The 20,016-nt window shown below is 37.7% G+C and overlaps 1 protein-coding gene across 1 annotated transcript; it reads right to left on the bottom strand.

Annotated features, from left to right (window-relative positions):
* Positions 1-3,934: 3,934 nt before the first annotated feature.
* EMC7 (ER membrane protein complex subunit 7) lies at positions 3,935-19,266 on the bottom strand. The gene is made up of 5 exons (XM_054068151.1): positions 18,953-19,266; positions 15,693-15,812; positions 13,573-13,711; positions 12,961-13,041; positions 3,935-10,888 (listed from the first exon to the last, which is right to left on the bottom strand). Exons 1-5 carry the CDS (start codon positions 19,249-19,251, stop codon positions 10,736-10,738), a joined length of 792 nt encoding a protein of 263 aa, XP_053924126.1. The 5' UTR covers positions 19,252-19,266; the 3' UTR covers positions 3,935-10,735.
* Positions 19,267-20,016: the final 750 nt, after the last annotated feature.

Genomic DNA, 20,016 nt, shown 5'->3' with positions numbered 1-20,016 from the left:
CTGGAGATTCTCCTTAGCCTTTCTGCTAGCGTATTTATAGAAACATTTTTCATTGTCTTCTACAGCAGTAGCCAAATTAAAGTCATAGTTGGGCTTTGGCCTTTCTAATTTTTTCCACGTATAACCTCACAACATCCTTACAGTCCTCCTGAGTGACCCGGCCCTTCTTCCAAAAGTCATAATTTCTCTTTTTATTTTCCTGAGTTCCAGCCAAAGCCCTCTGTTCAGCCATGCCAGTCTTCCTCACTGGCTTATCTTTTGGCACACGGAGATGGCCTGCTGTTGTGCCTTTAAGATTTCCTTCTAGCAGAATGTCTAGCCTTCCTGGACCCCCTTCAGGGCTGCCTCCCAAGGGTCAACCAGTCTCCTAAACAGGACAAACTCTGCCCTCTATAAGTCTAAGGTGGCAGTTCTGCTGACACCTACACCCCCCCGTCCCGCTTCTCTGAGACTTGAAAAGTCTATCATTTCATGATCGTTATGCCCAAGACTGCCTCCATCATTACGAGAAAGGCTTTGACACAGGCTAGCAACTTGCATATCCAGGGTTTTTCACATTGATGGCTTTGTACTGTTGCCAGAAACATGTACAGATGCTAACTTTCATGGAATAATCTTGTTCAGCATACCAAGGCACTCAAGAGACAAAGTTCTAAGAAGGCAAGACGCATAAACCATATAAAAAGGGCTCACTGAGTATCTTTCTTTCTTCCAGGAAGTGCATAGCACAAGTGACTGCTTTGGAAAAACAAACAACAAAACCAAGCCACAGAAATACTTCTGCAACTTTGAGTGACTTTGAATAGCTTTGCAACCATGGCTAAATTCACTTCAGTATCTTTGTATATGATCAGCGATAAATAAATATGTTCATAACAGTTTTCACTTGTTCTTGACCTTCTAGGCTGGCAATGGCACACAAAGCGTGTGTTTTCACTGAACAACACAGAAAGCAGCTATTTACTTCTGAAACACAATGCACATAAGCCTATTTTCAATACAACTTCTAAATCTCTTTTTACGCATTCATTTGTGAGACTATTTCTCATGAAGAAAGACAGAAACCATAGTAAAAGCTGATAAGGTCTGGTTCAAGAGTTCTTTAAATTTGAAAGTCGAAATGAAGTTGCATAAATGAGTGCAATAAAAGGCAAAATTCACCAGTGACTACATACATAGGAATAACACAGTAACAGACCACAATAAAATTAGAGGTTAAGATTAAAAGAATACCATTAGCAAGGGATATAAACAGACAAGCATTCCGTAAATGTACTGGAAATAAAAGAAAAGTCAAACCAAAATCCATTATTTAATGAGGGAAGAAGGGAAATGGTACACATTTTATGCCTTTTTTTGTTGCAGACTTCATAAAAAGTGATCAGATACTAAATGACAATCATTTTAATGAAGGAGTAGGACTGGAGGCCAAATTAGATGAAAAACATCTTAAAGATACTGAAGAGCTTCAATCTTTTCAAAGTGGTAAGGACATTAAATTCTACAGGCACCTTATGAACTAGCAAAAGTCCTCTCTGAACCACTGAGAATTACCTTTTAGAAGTGATGGAGGTCCCAGAGGACTTCAATAGGCATAGTAAAAGCCTATCTTTTAAGAAGGGGAAAAACTAAGAGAAATAAAGAACAGTGAGCTACGTTTCAAAACTCAGAAAATAAAACAGAAAAAACACAGGGTATGATAAGGTGGAGAAAAGCAGCCAACATAGACTGGTCAAGACAGAAATTAAACCAGGCTTGTTCCTCCCTGCCACATAGATGACCTCTCTCCCAACCTTTGGTCCTTCCTCTAAATAGTCCATAGAAAGTTCCATACATTCCCATAGTCCTGTTATAAGCATCTCATGATAACTTTTAAACAATTCTGAAGTATCCTTCCCCCCGCATCGCACTGTAAGTCTTCTGTAGGAAATACTTCACTCTGCAAGGAGTTCTGGGAGAGTTTATTCGGGTTTCACACCAGAGACAAGAATCTAATCATTCTCCTTTGGTGGTCTCAGGAGCAGGCAAGTCTGCATCTTCCATTTTTCACTGATCAGATTAACTAGGGTTCCTCTACCTGTCACTATTCATCTGAACCTCACCAGACTTTTGTGTTTACCATGACTAACCTCATAGTCTTAACAATAACATGATGCGATGACGACAACCTGTGACTAGAAAGTTCAAATCAGACATCTGGGAAAGATTTTTCACCAGCAGTAGCATAACATAGGAACAGCTTTCCCAGACAGATTGTGAAACCTCCATGCTTGGAGGTTTATAATACTGACTATCATGATTGAACTGAACTAGTGCTGATGATAATCCTGCTCAAAGTGAGGTTGACTAGAGACCACCAAAACAGCCAATGCTTCCATCATCAACTATCTGGACTTCAGAGATAATAAACCTTAAAAGTAATAAACCTTAAAAGTATTTAGCATTTCAGGTTTGATCCAGATTTGGCATACTGCAAAATATGATTCAAATTCATAGTCATATCTTAAACACCACTTATCCAGGTATCAGTCAGCTTTCAGTATCATTTCTACTAGAAAAAAGACATTTAGTAAAATCAGTAAGATGAAAATATTTTCCATCTCAACGCACCAGTTTTACCTCAAATATCTGATCAAAAATAAATGGCAAAAAGTATTTGATAAGTACCTGCACAAATATTTGATTCAACAACTTTAGCTGATTATCAGTCTAATGATTTTTAACAAACAATGTGCTGATCTTTGATTTGAATAAAATAGCTATACAGTTTAGTTCAAAACATTGTAGCATAACCTTGTAATACAGGAGTCTAAAAATGATTTTCTCATCTGGGACAAGCAGCAGCTAGGAGCATTGCCATGGCAACCACCTCATTTCTAAAGAGATTCCGTGACTTCTGTTGCTCTCTAGCAACCTCACAGCTGAAGTAGCATTGCCAAAAAAAAAAAAAAACCAGCAAAAAACACACACGAAAAAAGAGGGGCTTCTCATATAGAGCAATATACCATCACAAGAAATACTTGGAAGGATAATAAAAACAATGCTCTGGAACATAAGACAGGCTTTAAATAAATTAAATTCTCACTTTGATGATGAGCCCAGGAAAAAAAAAAAAAACGAACCAAAGACCCAAACCCAGAACAAATACATCCCACCACACGAATGTGTGTCTGTGCAGCTGACTGCAGAATCAGTCTCTCCTGGAAGTTATGGTTATCACCAATCTCACTCTCTCATGCCAACTACACGACTTAGTTTCTTGATCCTGCTGTTGTTTAAGGAAAATGATAGCAACATGAATAATACACAGGGGGTGGTTAGGGTAGGAACAGAAAAATTTCTACCAAAACAAGACATTTCACCGCCTACTGTTCTTCCCAGAAGGGAGGTTGAGATCATATCATAAGAATTAGTCAGATTGCTACTGAAAGGTTTTAAGGCAGTGTAGTGTTAAGAACCTATAACCTAAGAACCTATACAGACTAGAAAACCTGTAATACCTCCTCAACACACTGATTCTGAAACTTAACCTATAGAATTTAGAATTAAGGGAAGTTATTGCAGAGATTGCAGCGTTATGGTTTAAACTCTCATTTATTTACCCTTACTTGATTTTGGTTAGCTTAATGACCTTTCCTGACTGCTGCATATTAGGCTTTCCTAGTTATGGCATACTTGAGCGACAGATGACGGTCACTCAGAGGAGACTATCTGGAAGTGCTACAGCAGTGCAAGGCCATATACATGCAAAAAGTACATTCCTACAGCGTCAGCTAGGAGTTTTAAATAATCTACTACCTACAGCCATCATACAGAAAGGCCATAATGCTGTGTCCAACAGCTGAGAACAATATCCCTTGCATTGGCTGCAGAAAGAATCCTAAACACTGCTTCAAAAGCAAGAGGATTTTCCACATTTTTCCACATTTATTAATATAACCTGGCTGCACTGGTAATTTTGGTCCATATTTTGCTCATAAAGGAGCTAACTGAAGCAAGGAAGCACTACTAAAAATATCAAACACAGCAGAGCCCATTTCATTGTCTGGAATTCTGCTGATAAACTGTATTAATAGTCTCAGTAACACATGTTGTTATTGCATAAATACCTGCTTATTCAAATTCCTATCTTGGAACATAAAAAAATTACTCGGCAGTAAAAGTACATAAACAAACTATATAAAAAGTATTGAAAATACATGAAGAGAGAGTAGGAAATGCTGAGTGCCATTTAAAGAAAAACCCAACAGTGCTTAAATCAAGTTAGAAATTTAAGTCTTTATAGCCATAATCAATTCTCACAAAGAAGCACATTACAGAAAGTGGAATTTCATGTAGTTAAAAAAAGGCTATCAAATTTGAACAATGTAAAAAAGATAAAAAAGGCTAACAAGACACTGCAAAGCTATAAAGGCCCTTAATGAGCTTCAGAGGGCAAGTTTAGGCCATCATATATAAAAGATGGACAAACAGCTACAGGAGAGCAAGCAGCTGTTTTGTAATACATATTTATTGAAAGAGGCAGAATTCTTCAGGTGTGTTTCTTTCCTGTGTGATGGGTGTCTTTCAGTGCTGGGTACTGCGAATAAAGTCGACATTTTTCACAAGGAGCTACCCAGGCCCTCTGGACATTTTCTTCATTTTTTTTTTTCCCACCCAAAGGAAAAATTGTGAACAGCGTGTTTCGTTAAACTCACGTATTTTCAATGAACTGTGGCCGACTGTACAACCTTTAGTTTTAAGTGTACTTGCCTCAGGGTACACTCGAAGGGCTTGAAAAAAATTCTGTAATAAAATAACCTTGAAACATCACTAGAAAGCACAGCTATTTCATCAGATCTCTCCAGGACAAATGACCTCTCCACCATTAGCTAGCTACCTGGTGAGAGAATACTTGCTTGCTACCACTAAAGCACAAGTGGTGCATACAATTATATTTGCTAGCACCAGCTGAATAGATTTTGCTACTGTGCTTTCAACAAGAACCTTGTAGTCTTCTTAAAAACAAAGGACAAACAGAAGTGGAAAAAACTCTGTGTAAATGTGATGTGAACAGAATTAGCAGGAAAGCAAACCAAAACAAAGAGTATCAACATTATAATTCAAATAAAAAAAAAATCAGAGGATTACAAAACAAGGTTTCCTCAAGGTGTCTCTACCAACTGTCCAGAGATTCACATGCCTACCATGTGAGGGACCCTTACAAAGCTATAGGTAGAAGTATGATTTCATAAAGGACAACCTGGATCCTTTAATCATATATCCATTAAGAATAAATACCATGGTTTAATACTCATCAGTTTTGGTAAATATCATGATGGATGCTACACATATTCCACTATGGGCCTGTCTTCTAGTAACTACTCCATCTCTCATCTGAGCTCCTGCTCTTTGTAAAAAATAACGTTTAGCACTGCAAAATTAAGAGTTCATTAGGAGGCTTAACCTTTATCTCCTATTTCTTTAGATACTCTCTCCCCTTGGAGTGTTCTCTACCACAGTAAAGAAATTAAATCTTTATTAATAGAGCTTACACATTTCCTAACTGCCAATATGAAGCAGTATGAACGACATCCATGGATGGTTGAAAAAATCAACTGGTAGAAGAAACACTCCTCCTCATTCCCAAAAATAAGTTCAAAGTTCTATTCTGTTCTTATCACAGGAATGGTAAGTATTATTCTAAGTATATTACCGGATTCTCCTTGCATCTGCACAGTGAACTGCAGCCCTGTGCTCTGCACACCAGACTATGAGCTTGGCATTCTGAAACACAAAGGAAAATGATACACCTGCGCATACAGGCAGCAAGTGTGAACCAGATCCTAAAAGAATCCAGACTGCTTCTGAGAAGAACGTTTTAATATTTCAAATAGAATATATTGATTTAAAAACATTTTTACTTTTTTACTTGCTCCGTTTTCAAATCAGTTTCACATTACTTTTTGATGTCTGTATTGAGCTTTAAAAAATGAGTTCAAAATTCACTGTTAGTCAAAAAATGCCATGAAAGAGTTTCTTCCTTTTGTACACGCACTACCATCTGACCTTGTCTGAATGACAGCCTTTAATTAATTTTCATTCCTATCAGCCATGCAGAACCAAATACATAATAAAAATGAGCTCACCAGTAATCTGTTTTTGTGCATCATCAATAAAAGAGCAAAGTTCCATTTGCACAGAAATTTATATTGTCATTAAATCTCCATAACCTTATTGGAAACAAAGTATTATACAGGGTTGATTGCCAGCATAAATTGAAGGAATAGCTTTGTAATTTCAGAAATGACAGGTTTTCCTGAAGAATCAATATTTACTATGTCAGAGGATTCATAATCTTGAATGGATTTTGGAACAACATAAATAACAGTAACAAAAATCAACCTATTTGTGACCTCAAGAAGCTTTCACTAACTTCAACTGAAAACAGATTAAAACTCAATAGTCTTCCCACTGACAACTTTGTGACTAAAGGTTCCACAAATGTTGTATTATTTTATGGTCTGAATCATCAGATTTTACACACCATATCAAGTTCAAAATAATAATTACAATATAAGATCCTGTCCTTAGAAACACTGAAATGATGAAAGCAGTAGATTTTAATTTATTTTTTTTTTTGACAATGAATACTGCTTACTTTTTGGCACTTAAAGTGTAATAACATGTTTTGTATAGTTAGTCCGTTGGTAGACTATCACACTGAGTGAAGCCTACGCTAATAGCAGGGGAAAGGTGGGTTGTTTGGTGGCTAGATTACACCAATTAGGGAAAAGCCTTACATTTTTATGTAGCGACTAAGGAAAAAATTGATAAGCTTAATCTCTTGGATGGTATAGTATGGATTTTGCCCAGCTGGAAAGAAACACGGGATCACTGCTTTTTCTTCACTCACATAGGTAATAGCCAAATATCCAAGTCACACAATCATAGAATCATTAGGTTGGAAAAGACCTTAGAGATCAACTCCAACCATACCTGTCTACTACTAAATCATGTACTCAAGCATCTCATCTACCCGCTTTTTAAACACTTCTAGGGATTGGTCACTCAACCACCTCTCTGGACAGCCTGTGCCACTGCTTGATAACCCCTTCTGTGAAAAAATTTTTCCTAATGTCCAATCTAAACTTCCCCTGACACAGCCTGATGCCATTTCCTCTTGTCCTATCACCTATCACTTGGGAGAAGAGATCAACACCCACCTCTCTGCAACCTCCTTCTAGGTAGTTGTAGAGAGTAATAAGGTCTCCCTCAGCCTCATCTTCTCCAGGCTAAACAGCCCCAGGTCTGTCAGTTGCTCCTCCTAAGACTTGTTTTCCAGGCCCATCACCACTTTTGTCGCGCTTCTCTGGACACACTCCAGTACCTCAATGTGTTTCTCATAGTGAGGGGTCCAAAACTGAACATAGTATTCCAAGTGCAGCCTCACCAGTGCAGAGTACAGGGGGAGAATCGCTTCCCCTGTACTCTGCACTGCTCTCTCTGTGCTCTCCTAACAGCTGTGACTACAGTTACGAAAGACAGACATAAATGAGTCATGAAGTGGCCAGGCACGTTCATTAGCTAGCAATAATGATAATCATTTGTCTGTATATGCTAGCTCTACTGCCAATGTTACAATTGCCTAGAAGAGAATGTCTATAGATACAGAATATCACAAAAACATTTTTCATCCACAATTTTTTTTCAAAGTTTTTTTTTTTTTTTCAAATCTTAATATTTGGATCAAATCTGCTGTGTCAGCAGTCTTTAAAATTTCTGCAGTTTTCTTCATGTTCTTACATTACCTTTGGGGTCTTGCTCCAAATTTTTCTCCTTTCAATAATCTGTAATTTCAAGTATCTTACTAAATAAAACACTGCCAGAGAACATACGTAGGCATGGGAATCTGCCGATTCATACTATTAAGCCTGTGCAAAAGCTGTCAATATACTTTTGAATATGCCAAATAACAAGTCCCTCCACTCCCAATAATTTCTGGATATGGTAGGAAAGTCAGCACAGGCAAGAAACTCCTGAAACACAGCATCTATGCACTGTTTCGGAAAGTACAGCATGCACAGAAGTCCCAGGCAAGCTGGATTACCTGTTTAGTAACCAGTCTTTGGAGAAAGGCATCTTCCCAATGCCTTGTGCACCACAGGTGTATCTCACACTTTTCCTGCTCACGAAGGTGCAAAAAGTGCGTACATACATTTTTCACCTTTCAACATACTTTCTTCAGTAAATGGGTTCCTCCATTGATTTGAAGTTCAAAATTTTGAACTCTTTCTGTATTCCTCAGCCCATCAACAGTATATGTAAACACTTCTATTCTCCTTCAGTTCATTAAATAAGCATAATACATAGCCATATATATCCGTATTTCATTCTGACACATCAGAATGGAAAAGTATGCATTGCCACTAAGGATTTACTATTATTATATTTCATATTGGTTATTTTCCTAAAAGAAACAGGTTTCAAATGAAACAAAAAAAATCACATGGACACAAATTCACTATTTACTATCAATAGCCGAAAGATTAAGGTCAGACATCTTAAAAACGGAAGTTAAACCTTTTCAGTACCTTAAGGTACTGCACTCACTGTTAGCCTGAAAAAGCCCAGTCCTTTTATAAGACTGTAAACCAAACTTTGCCCTCTTTAAGCTACTGATCACACACAAGCTTTATGCAATTAAAGGTCCATTAACACCTAAGTGGAGATGCTTAAATGGATTTTGGTAATTTAAAAGTTTCACTAAATTGCCTAGCTACCTTTGGAAATATTGATGTGTGGTTACTTAAAAGGGTTTCTTCAATAACTATGTATGAAAAACTACATATAAATGCTTAACAAAGTTGTTCTTTAAGAAGATTACATACTGGATTTTCTTCAGTAAGCTCACAGCCATACTATTTGAGTAGCCGATATTCATTATTAAATTTATCCTTATAATTACGTTTGTTAGAAAAGCTTCTCATTACTTCATACACAAGAAATTGAAACAAATCATAAATGATTTGTGCAGAGCACAACAGTTGTATCAGAACCCAAAGCACTTGAGAGTTTAAAGTCCCCTCCGCAAATCTAACCTTAACCACAAGCCAACCTTTCTCTGTGAAGTAATACACACCCCATTTACAGAGCCATTATCATTCCATTCATTAAAAAAAGATATGGAGCACCAACAAATAGTTTGTTTAAAACAGAGAGATATCCTTAAACAAGTATCTTCTTTACATGTGAAGAATGGAAGACCTTTGATGAAGCAATCGATAAAATTACTTCAGTGTTCTGAACACCCCCCAGGCCATCTTAAATGACTAATAGTTGAAACACTTCAGTAAAATATGTCTCCTCTCCCTTCTACACAGCCTATCACAAACTTGGGAGTTGTCCACTCATTCAGGACACAGCCAAACAAGCTCTTGGGCTACAAATCTTTAAGATGCAGTGAGCTGATGTATTACTCTCACTCACTGATAGAAACAGAGAGGAGTTCCTGCTTCTGACTGCATGCCTCTAGTACTTGTTTTCTGCCGGCTCTGGTATTTCTTTGATCCTTCTGGGAGCTGATTTAACTCCCCAAAATTTGATCTTTTTGAGAACTGATTTAACTCCCCAACAGAAATACAGCAAAAAGTTGAACAAATCTCTCTTGTTAAGCCAATGAACTGCAAAGCCTGAGGCGTACCATAACTTGTAGGCAGAAGGCAGGATGACCCATTTCTGTTCTGAGGTATCAGCTGCTTCGCTACAAGGCAGCTGTTTTTTGGGGGGAAATGGAGGCAGATCTAACACAAGAAGAAAGATTACTAAAAATCTGTAAATAAGGACAAAGAAGTACAAATGAACTATAGTGAACATTTACCTTCTGCAGGAAAACAACTTTGCATTACAGCAGTTAACTGCAATAGAAAAGCTAACAAATAAGCTTTGCCTAGTGGCATTTATGATAGTCCATGACCACATTACAACTTTAAGTCTGTCTAGAACCACTTTACTCACTTGACACACAGATTGCAGCTCTAAATTAATTTTTAAAAATAAATAAATTTAATAAAACAAAACCAAACCAACAAAAATCCTGAAGCTGGTATCATTGCAACTAGCATTAATTCAGCAGCAGACCAATACATTCATACAAATCACTTTATCACACTTACCAGGTCTGAAAAGGAGAATAACAACATACACAATTGAGGGAGTATCATTAGGTAGCAAGATTTTTGGGCTTGGATTGTTCAGATAACAGATTTCTAGGGGTGGGGCAGAGTTTCCTGTTCAGGAATGCAGGGGAACAGTACACCGCAACTGCATCTGATGCACAAAGAAATTGCCTAGGATATCTGCTCAAAGAGAAACAGAAGTGCAGATACTTCATATGCTCCTTCCAAAGTTTTATTAGGATCCTTACAATTCTTTTAATGGCTCGAATTCTCCATTCTTCCTTTATGTTTAGTACATCTTACTAATTTATAGTAATTCTCTACAGAACAATATAGTTAATTCAATATTATCAATAACTTTATACAGATACAGTATTGAAGCCACATCCTCTTTTGCTTACTGTCAAGTACAAAACAGCTTATATAGACTAAAAAAACTACACAGCACAGTTGTAGGATACTGTATTTTGTGCCTGGCTTAAAGTTTACAGTAGTGGCTTTTTGATCTTTCAAGACAAATAAATATGATACCACATAACAAACAGTTGTGCAAACTCATGTTTAGGAGGAAGACTTAACTACCTCCTTTTTCCAGAACTATTTTTCCCTGATTTACTGCCGCTACTACCAGACTTGCTGGAGGATTTTGAAGAGAAAAGTCTTGTCATGAATTCAGAGACATCTGGCAGCTCATGGTTAGAATTCAGCATGTTCATAGATTGCTCCATTTCCTGCATGGAGAGATTAGATAATATTAATAGCTTGTAACAGTTCCGGCTGGTTTTAAGGCTGGTTGAAAGATCATATCAACAGGATGTAAAATTTTCCCAAATGTTGTTTTAATATTTGTAGTCCTCCAGGGTATACATTGCTACATATTTTTATGCAACCACAGCCAAATGCCCAGCTACACACAGAAACATAAAACCCCAAAACTAAAAGCACTGGTGTACGGAAAAAGGTAACCATGTCTCAAGCAGTCTTACAGGGCAACCACTTGACTGAAAAAAAAGTTTCTAAAAGAAAAAAATGCCACTACTTATTTTTGGCATTACTTTCCTCCATTTTAAAAATTAAACTTTTTTATTAGATTTTCAGATCTGTGTTCTCATAGATTTCACATTCTTTTGTGTTTTCAAATTAGCATTATGCTAAATCTAAAACATTTCTGAGGCTGTTTGAAGGGATTAGATATTTTTATTGCCCTACTTCATAACATCAAGCTATTAAGAGTACAACAGCTAGGTTTTCTTTCTTCCATGAAAGGAAGGGTTTTAATATGAAATCCAGGCAAGCTTAATGTAACTTTAGAGTTCAGCATAGTGGATCTATGAGATGAATTAGTATGGTTTAAAGCAACCAACCCTGAAGTACTTTCAATGCATACAATAGCTGAACTGCACATCCACAATGGGATAATGCTTATAGTAATTGCAATTTCATGTGGGATTGTCACCTTGCTCTTCCAGTTACTATTCAGAGTATGGCTTTAGCTGTTTTCAAGGTACAAACAGAGCAGAAGCCATTATGGTAGCCTTTGTTACTCTTGCATTTATACTACATCTATATTTAATGCCTCTACGACAATCACAGTTACTAAATCATTAACTTTCTACATAAACTAGTACTTTGCTGACTCCATAAAGAAAAAATAAGCTAACTTGAAAATCGTAATACAAGCTTCATACCCTCCACAAGCAAACTGAAGTTGGATACAAAACCTTAGGAATTTAATATATGGTCATCTAGAGAATGTTATTACAATTGAGTCCTTAAAAACTACCTTCTCCTATTCTTTAAAGATAATTTAAATAACAAACAAGATTCCTTCAATTTTCTCCTTAACAAATCATATGAGTCAGTTAGTAATCATTAGAAGTTATGATGGTTCACCATCAGAACAGCCTGTCTGTAAACATTGTCAAATCAGTGAAAAAAGCAAGGAATAAGTGATTTTTTTAAAAAAATTCAACTTCTGAAGTTCAGTTTGGCTTAAAGACATGCCACAGCTATCCGGCATATCTTCATGTGCTGTTTTTAATCAAAATTAAAGGCAAAAGAGCAGTATGTAGCTCTGATATGCTTTTTGCAGCTTTTTTTTTTTTTAAAGAGCAAGCCTCAGACACCTATAAAATACTACTGAAGACAGTGGTCACTTAGAGGAAAAGGAGCTTAAATTAACCAAACCCTCAAAAAGCAGCCACCCAAGACAGACAAGTACTTCTAAAAATAAGAAAAGATTTAGCAAACACCTTGAATCTCCATTTTGTCCTAGCCTTCTGCTATTCGCCATTTCGCATGATGGAAGGACAATAAATCAGATAATTTAATGACTACATAAAGACTCCATATCATATACACTACTGTGACATCTGGACTTAAGTCTGGTAAACAATGTAGTTTATGTTGATGGGTAAGAGAACCCCACATCATACTGTTCTTAACACACCTGACATTTAATAAGTGATCTCTAAAAATGAAATGCTAGATTTAAACATAGTGCAGAAATACAGTGGAAATTTATAGAAAAAAAAATATTTTTAAAAAATGTATCACTCTATAGAAATTCTGGAAAACACCACTCATACTGTGGTATTTTCAAAGCTGTGCCAAACGATTTGACTGTGTTGTGCTGTTTAAGAACAAATTCATGAGTTAGAATTCATTGTTATAACAGTAACACTGTATTAACCAAATAAATGATGCTCATTAGATTTTTTTAAAAGTCTAGTTTTATTTTTATTACTTTTCTGTACCTTCTGTATCTTTGTTCTCTGTGTCTGCATCAACTGAACGTACTTACCCGTCTCATATCAGGATCACTGGTGTTGACAACTTTAGGCAAAAGCACAAATATCAGTAATGGAAGAACCATCATCATCACCTACACACAAAACAGCAAATATCTTTTTCAGCTTATTTGTTGCTCCAGACACTTTTAGACATACTGACATAAAGCTTTTAGCTAAACAGTTAAATTCTAGAACTACTGCATTCTGAGTCAGTAACAGTAATCCACTTGTCAGGAAAGAAGCTTGATAATGTAAGATTACCTTTTAAGTAACAGATTTTAAGGTTGAACCACTGAAGTAAATGCTTGTTATCTCCTTCAATTGCTATATTTACAATCTTGCAACATGTTGATCGCCACAGTTCTAGGAGATGGTGTTGTCAAAGGAACCAGACTATTGGCTATTTTCAACAGACAGGTATTTGTAACAGTGTGGGTACACAGGGGAGGAGAGGTCACAGAAAATATTTCGATTTGTAAACAAGTCAAACTCAAAGAAATTAAGCAATCATCTCAGAAGACCGATATGTACAGGTCTTTATTATTTTATTCTTGGTAGTCTAAAGAACAGCTGTATTTGGATTCTTAGCATACTTCTAACCTCTGTGTGTGGCTTGTACATACCATAGGGTTCATGAGGAAATCTGTCCATCCCCAAGATTCTCTCTTTATGAAGTATGAAGGAGGTCCAGAAGACTTCATTTGGAGTGGGTATGGCAGCCTGACAACTTCAGAGGTTTTGATGTAATTCACATATCTTGCTCTAAGGAGCAAACCGTAAATAATTATATTAAAAATATAAATACAACCTTAAACAAATAAACAAGATTATTTCGTAATACTCCAAAGTTTTATACATAGATTACAAACAAAACTATTTGAGAGGCAGTCAGTTAAGACTTCACTTTTCACAAGCATATTTCTCTCAGCACCATACTTTATGGAATCAAATAATACCTTTTTCCCAGGCTAGCTATTAGATTAAGTAGGCAGAAAAACTTGATATGGAAAACAGGCCTGCAGATCAGGAACATAACTATTTGCTCAGATGTGACTTCTGCAAAACACTTTTTCTTACCTTGGTAATGAGCAAGAAAAGCTGTAATGTTTCAAGGGAACAGTGTAGTGTAGCTTCAACAGTCTGCTCAGGGCAGCAATTATTTATGTATGAAGCTAATACTAACTTCTACCCAATTGCATTACTCGGCATTTATCAATACTGGATCTCAGTCTTTATTACTTTCTAATGCCTTTCCATAGTTCTTCACTAGTATTCCTCACTTGGAACCACAAATATCATTTAACTTGTCACTCTTCACCCATTTTCATTGATTTGTTAATCTTTACCCACGGTATGCAACTCCAAGGATGATTCTGCCCATTGCAAGAGACATCATTTATTCCTTCTGAATTTTTCACCAAATATTAATCCACAGAATGCCTTTCCCTCCTACATTATGATAAATATTTTCTTTAAAAGCTTTTGAGATTTCCAAGTAGATCTTGTCAAACATCCATTATCCACATGACGTTTCCTCTTTCTAAGAATTCCAGTTTTTTTAAAGCCAGAACTTCCCTTAGAAAAGCCCAGTTGCATGAAAAAACGTCACACACAATGAAAATGTCATCTCTTAACTGTATTCCCTATTAGTTTCCACCTGTTTGACTGGGAGATGTCTCGAGCCTCCTGGTACTTTGCTCTGCAGACATATCCTAGCAATTTACTCAACATCAAATTCATTGCCTCTAGTCCTCTGATACCAAACCAGTGCTAAGTGAGAGGTCATACATGCTGTTGTGTCTATGTCACAGAGTTCCTTGCATATTTATGAAATATTAGCTGCTGCCACTGAGACACTGCCTGATAAAGTATAAAAATATAATGAAATTTGGAAAAAATCCAAGCAGAAATTGTGCAATTAATACTATAAACAGACTGTTAGCATTGTTTTCAGTTTGAGATTTCAATTTTTAACTTCTCCTAAAAACACTGTTGCAATGTTTTTACTGATGTTTGTATTCCTAAAATCTAACAGCACTTTTTATAAGATGCCATTAAAGACAAATTTGAAGTTAAGATATTAGATGTGTGCCTGTACAAAGAAAAATGAACCACAAACTTTTTCATTTAAACGAAAATCACCTTATTAGATAGGGTAATGATTTTTCTCTACTACTTACTGAACAGCATGCAGTTATAGATGTACAGTTATAGCTGCTAAGGATAACTTATCTGGCTGTAACGTTAAAAAAAAGTTAATGATGCTACAGAAATACTGCAGGCTGGCAACTACTAGCATTTGACAGTAACCATAAGGAGTACCTTACAGAGGTGTAACAGAAACATTCTAGAATGTAGAATTGGGGTAAATGAGAATTTCATTGCCAAAAGAGAAAGGAAAAGGAGAAGAACAAAAAAAACAGTATTGGCAAAAGATAAAGCAGTTAACTGATTTATGTCTAGATTTTATTTCAAGACAGCTGCATAAGAAAATAATAAAAGTAAACAAATAGAAGGACTCTTTTTATCCATCTCCCCTTATTTAAAGCCATAAATATGAAAGGAAAAAAGAAACCAGACTTCAGATTTTAAGAAATGTGCTCCTAGAAGTAATGTTAAAAGAAGCCGAAACATAAGTTCTGAAAGAGAGCATCAGATCTACAGTACTGTCTACATTACTACTCATATTGTGGGGTCAGGCATACTTAATAGATTAATACAGAGCAAACCAGGAAAAACTCACCTCATTTTGCCTTTTGAAGTTATGTCAACTCGCACGGGCTCAAATTTATGAGCAGGGGATATAACTTCCACTACATAAGATCCTGATGGTACATCATGAACCACAAAACTTCCATCTGTCCTGAAAAAACAATAAGTTCCACTACATTTCAATATGCTCCAGTACACAAGAGAGAGTGTTTTATTTTTTTAAAAGAAGAAACTGTGAATAGTATTATTTTAGATTATAAATCTTCATATAACACCCATGACCAAAAGGAAAATTTAATTGCTGAGCACTCGTAACACCAAGCCCCCTGCAGTCATCAATGTGTGCCAGAGCAGTAGCAGAAAGATTTTCTCATGCCCTCAAGCTATTGTCTGGCTGAAGGAGTAATTTAATAGCCCAAGTAAGATTTGAAATGGCTAGATTCCATGTATTCAAATAATGGCAGCACTGACTTACATCTTCCTCCTTCCAAAATATACACAATGACGTTTACTTTGCTTCAGTCCTTCTGCTGGAAGCAAAGAACCACAAAAATTGACTTTCAGCGTAGTATTGATAGATATTATAGATGACTTGCAAAGCACAGAAACTGCATTTTGTGCCTTTATAGCGAAATAGAGGTTCTATGGCAGGGGGGTTAGAACTAGATGATCTTTAAGGTTCCTTCCAACCCTCACTATTCTATTAGTCTTACTTTTAATCGCTCCTTTTAGGACTAGCCCATGCTGGAAAGCTCTATCACAATAACAAGGAAACTAAGAGCTCTGAACTTATAAAGAGAAGGGATTTTTAGATAGACTGTTTTTATTTTAAAAGCTGAAACTTCAATATTCACTGAAAATATTACCAAGAGGATACTTGAGAGCTTCAGCACCAGCTGCCATTAAAATAATGTACAGAAGCTTGTAGTTTGCCTCATAAACGCTTCCAGAAGATCCTAGGAAGAAAAACTTAGTGTTCTCTATCCTTTTAAAACTAAAAGATATCACTTCTAAAAATAAGACTCAAAAGTTAAAACCAAAAAAAAGTTGTTCAAAGGGGGGAAAAAAAAAGTAATAAACCCTGATCATTACAAACTTGCACCAGGAAAACAAATAAAAGAACTCTCTTAAAAGTGAACCCCCAAAAAGAACTTTGTCCTTACATCCTTCACACAAGTTCTCTCTTTCAAAGACACACTTACACTCAAGGATCTTCCCACCACGAAGACAGAAGCACTGAAACAGTACTGTGTAGGTGGGTTTCACTAATACTTTATGTGACGATCTGAATCCCTAAGAACGCTTACACTATCTTACATTGCAAGTGCTTTAAAGATGTTTCTTACTATAAATTAAACTATCATTTTTTTTCCAAAGTTTTCATTATAAGGCAAAGCGAATTCTCACTTTGAATACTGGAATCCAAGATTACCTTTTTAGAAGAAAGAAGTTATTTTTTGTTACAGTGGGGAGACTAATCAGATTTATAAAAATGCTTGTACTAGAGAATTACCCTTGAAATACTCAAATAGCAACTTTGCTATGTCAAATAATTGTTTCCCTCCTTTTGGTAACTGGAGTAATATCCACATAACATATAATCAAAATGTGCCTAAGAGATGGTGACAAATATATCCTGTGATATACCAAAAACATTTACATCTGCCACTGAAAGTGAAGGATCTTTCTACTGAGCCTGAAATGCCAATCTTACTTAGGAAAACTGTTCTTCCAATACTAAAAGTGTACTGCCATCTAGTACTTGCTCAGTGCAGACGGAAAAAATTCCAACTAACACTAAAGCACTTCTGCTAAAATGTACCCTGCTTATGGTAGCACATCTACAAATGAGTTTATCAAAATCAATAACTTACATAGTATTAATTGCCTGACTTTAAGTTATATCAATCTGATTAATGTACTCAAAAGAGCTTGATATCTACGTTTCACTGTCCTAAACAGCTAAGACTATTTCCTCCTATTTCAGAAAATTTGAGTTCCAAGCAAGCATTTGGAAACTTATCAACTCCATGGCATTTATTAAATTAACTCCTACACACCACATTGAGCTCCCACTACTTGGTTGTACTGGCTTATCAGGTGCTACACCAACAAGTTTCCACTAGTTTTGCAGAGTAAAATCTCATGTTAACCTATTGACAGTTCCCAGAATAAAAGCAGTTTAACTTTTACTGCAGAGGGAATAATTAAAAACGATTGGTATTTATGAGATAGTGTGTCTTAACTCCATATAAGCTTTCTCATTTAAATACATAATTTTAAAGCAATGTAGTATACTGCATTAAAAATAATAAAAACTATTTTAGAATTGGCTTCTACTTTTGAAACTATGAGATTAGTGCAATTCTCAATGGTGACATTTGCTACGTCTTTTCTAGGTGCTTTGCTAGTCTGAACATACTCACTACTGTTGAGACTGAACAAGCTTTACAATGAACAATGCTTTACAGTTTCCAGGTGTTTTTGCGTGATCTTGTGTGAAGGAATCACGACATATCTCTTGACATGGCTTTCACTGGTACAGTGAAAAAGTTCTTCCCAGGCACTGTAACAAATAACCACAACTGTAACTTTCTCCCAGAAACTTTTCTTCAGAATGAGCAAATTCTTACTGAAGAAAACCATCTTAAAAAAGAAGCGACAGCATTTGCACCCACAGAAGCCGAGAACGTTGTACTCCAAAATTTAATGCAAACGTGTTTGTTCTTTTAATTAAAACTCAGTTCCAATTTTTGATCACTAAAAAAGTCAACAGCCTTTTGTCACTGACACGATTACATCTGCAGGAGGCTAAGGACGACACCCAGGGCACCGCAGGTTTCCGCTACAGGCCTGGCCCTTGCCATGCCTGACAAGGTGCCGACGCCCCAGCACAATGAGGCCAGACGAGAGTCGCTCATCACAAAATAGTTAGGGTTGGAAGGGACCTTAAAGATCATCCAGTTCCAACGCCCCTGCCACGGGAAGGGGGACCTCCCACTAGATCAGGCTGCCCAAGGCCCCATCCAACCTGGCCTTGAACACCTCCAGGGATGGGGCAGCCACAACGTCCCTGGCCAACCTGTGACAGTGCCTCATCACCCTCATGGTGAAGAAATTCCTCCTCGTGTCTAGTCTAAATCTGCCCCCTCCAGTTTATACCCGTTCCCCTCGTCCTATCACTACAAGCCTTTGTAAACAGCCTGTCCCCAGCTTTCAGACGCTGCTCCCCGGGACGAGCCCGCCGCAAGGGAGGCTCAGCGGCCCGGGACGCCCCCACACGCCTCTCACTTGAGGAAGCCGACGTGCTCCTCCCCGTCCACCAGCACCCGGGCCCCCGCGATCCAGTCCTGTGGCTTCACCCCCGGCACCACGGCCCGGCCCTCGATCTTAAACCGCTCCCCTGGGCCCGCGCTGCCCGGCGATTCCGCTGTCCCGACCGCTTCCGAGGCGCAGGCGACATCGGGGAACGGCGAGGCCAAAAGGCAGAGCAGCACCAAACCTAGAACCCCGCCGCGCGCCGCCATGGCGCCACCGCCTCCCTCCCGAAACGCAGCGGGGCTGGCTAACCGCCTCCACGCATGCGCCATGGCCCATCGCGCAGGAGAGCCGGGGCGCGGGGTCCTACGCGTGCGCACCAGGCCCTCGGGAGGGGTCGGATGCCGTGCGCATGCGCGTTGCGTCTCTTCCGTGTTGCAGCTGGTGCTGTTGGGCCCTAAGAGCAGCTGGGGATGCTCCGTAGGGCTCGCTGTGGCCCTGTGGCACGGGGAACTTACCGCGTGGGTAACGGGCTCTGTCACGGCTCTTGCAACTGTGAGAAACGCTTATTCACTGCGAAAATATTGAAAAGGAGAAAGTCTTTGAAGCGAAGGCAGTAATATTTTTATTTTGCAGTTCAGCGCTGAACTGGATGCCCTTCTGAATAAGGCATCCCATTTTACGAAAGCAGCAGGTGTATAAACTAGTGTTAGACAAAGAATTTGAATTTGTTTTAGGTTATCCAACCATGTCTGGAGACTCCCTTGAGGTTATCTTGACCCAAGACAACTACATCTCACAAGACAACCAAGCATACCAATAAATTCTTCCAACTCTAAGGGCGTGTTTATTCTTTCAGTTTATTTATCCGTGCGTGGAGATTGTCTGCATTATTGTCTCTTGATACAAAACAGATTTATATGACATGATAATTAAACATATGAACCAGTTGCAGCAAAACTTATCAATTAATTCCCACACAACCACTCTTATTCCAAGATGAGGACTAGAACAGGTCCAGGAATGGAAAGGGCAGGGGAGGGCCTGCAGTTTTTCAGTTTGTGAGTAAAAGCAAAGGATAAGAAAATTTGCTACTT

Source organism: Cuculus canorus, chromosome 5 (genome assembly GCF_017976375.1).
Source record: "Cuculus canorus isolate bCucCan1 chromosome 5, bCucCan1.pri, whole genome shotgun sequence".
Taxonomy (NCBI): domain Eukaryota; kingdom Metazoa; phylum Chordata; class Aves; order Cuculiformes; family Cuculidae; genus Cuculus; species Cuculus canorus.
Note: the sequence above shows the minus strand (reverse complement) of the source record. Positions and strands in the feature narration are given on the sequence as shown.

Coding starts and splice junctions, on each gene's coding strand:
- EMC7 (XM_054068151.1), bottom strand. CDS start 19,251: ATGGCGCATGCGTGGAGGCGGTTAGCCAGCCCCGCTGCGTTTCGGGAG. Junction 13,042..13,572: donor ATTTCCTCATGAACCCTATG/GTATGTACAAGC, acceptor TTTTGTGTGTAG/GTGATGATGATGGTTCTTCC. Junction 10,889..12,960: donor GTGATCCTGATATGAGACGG/GTAAGTACGTTC, acceptor CTCTCCATGCAG/GAAATGGAGCAATCTATGAA.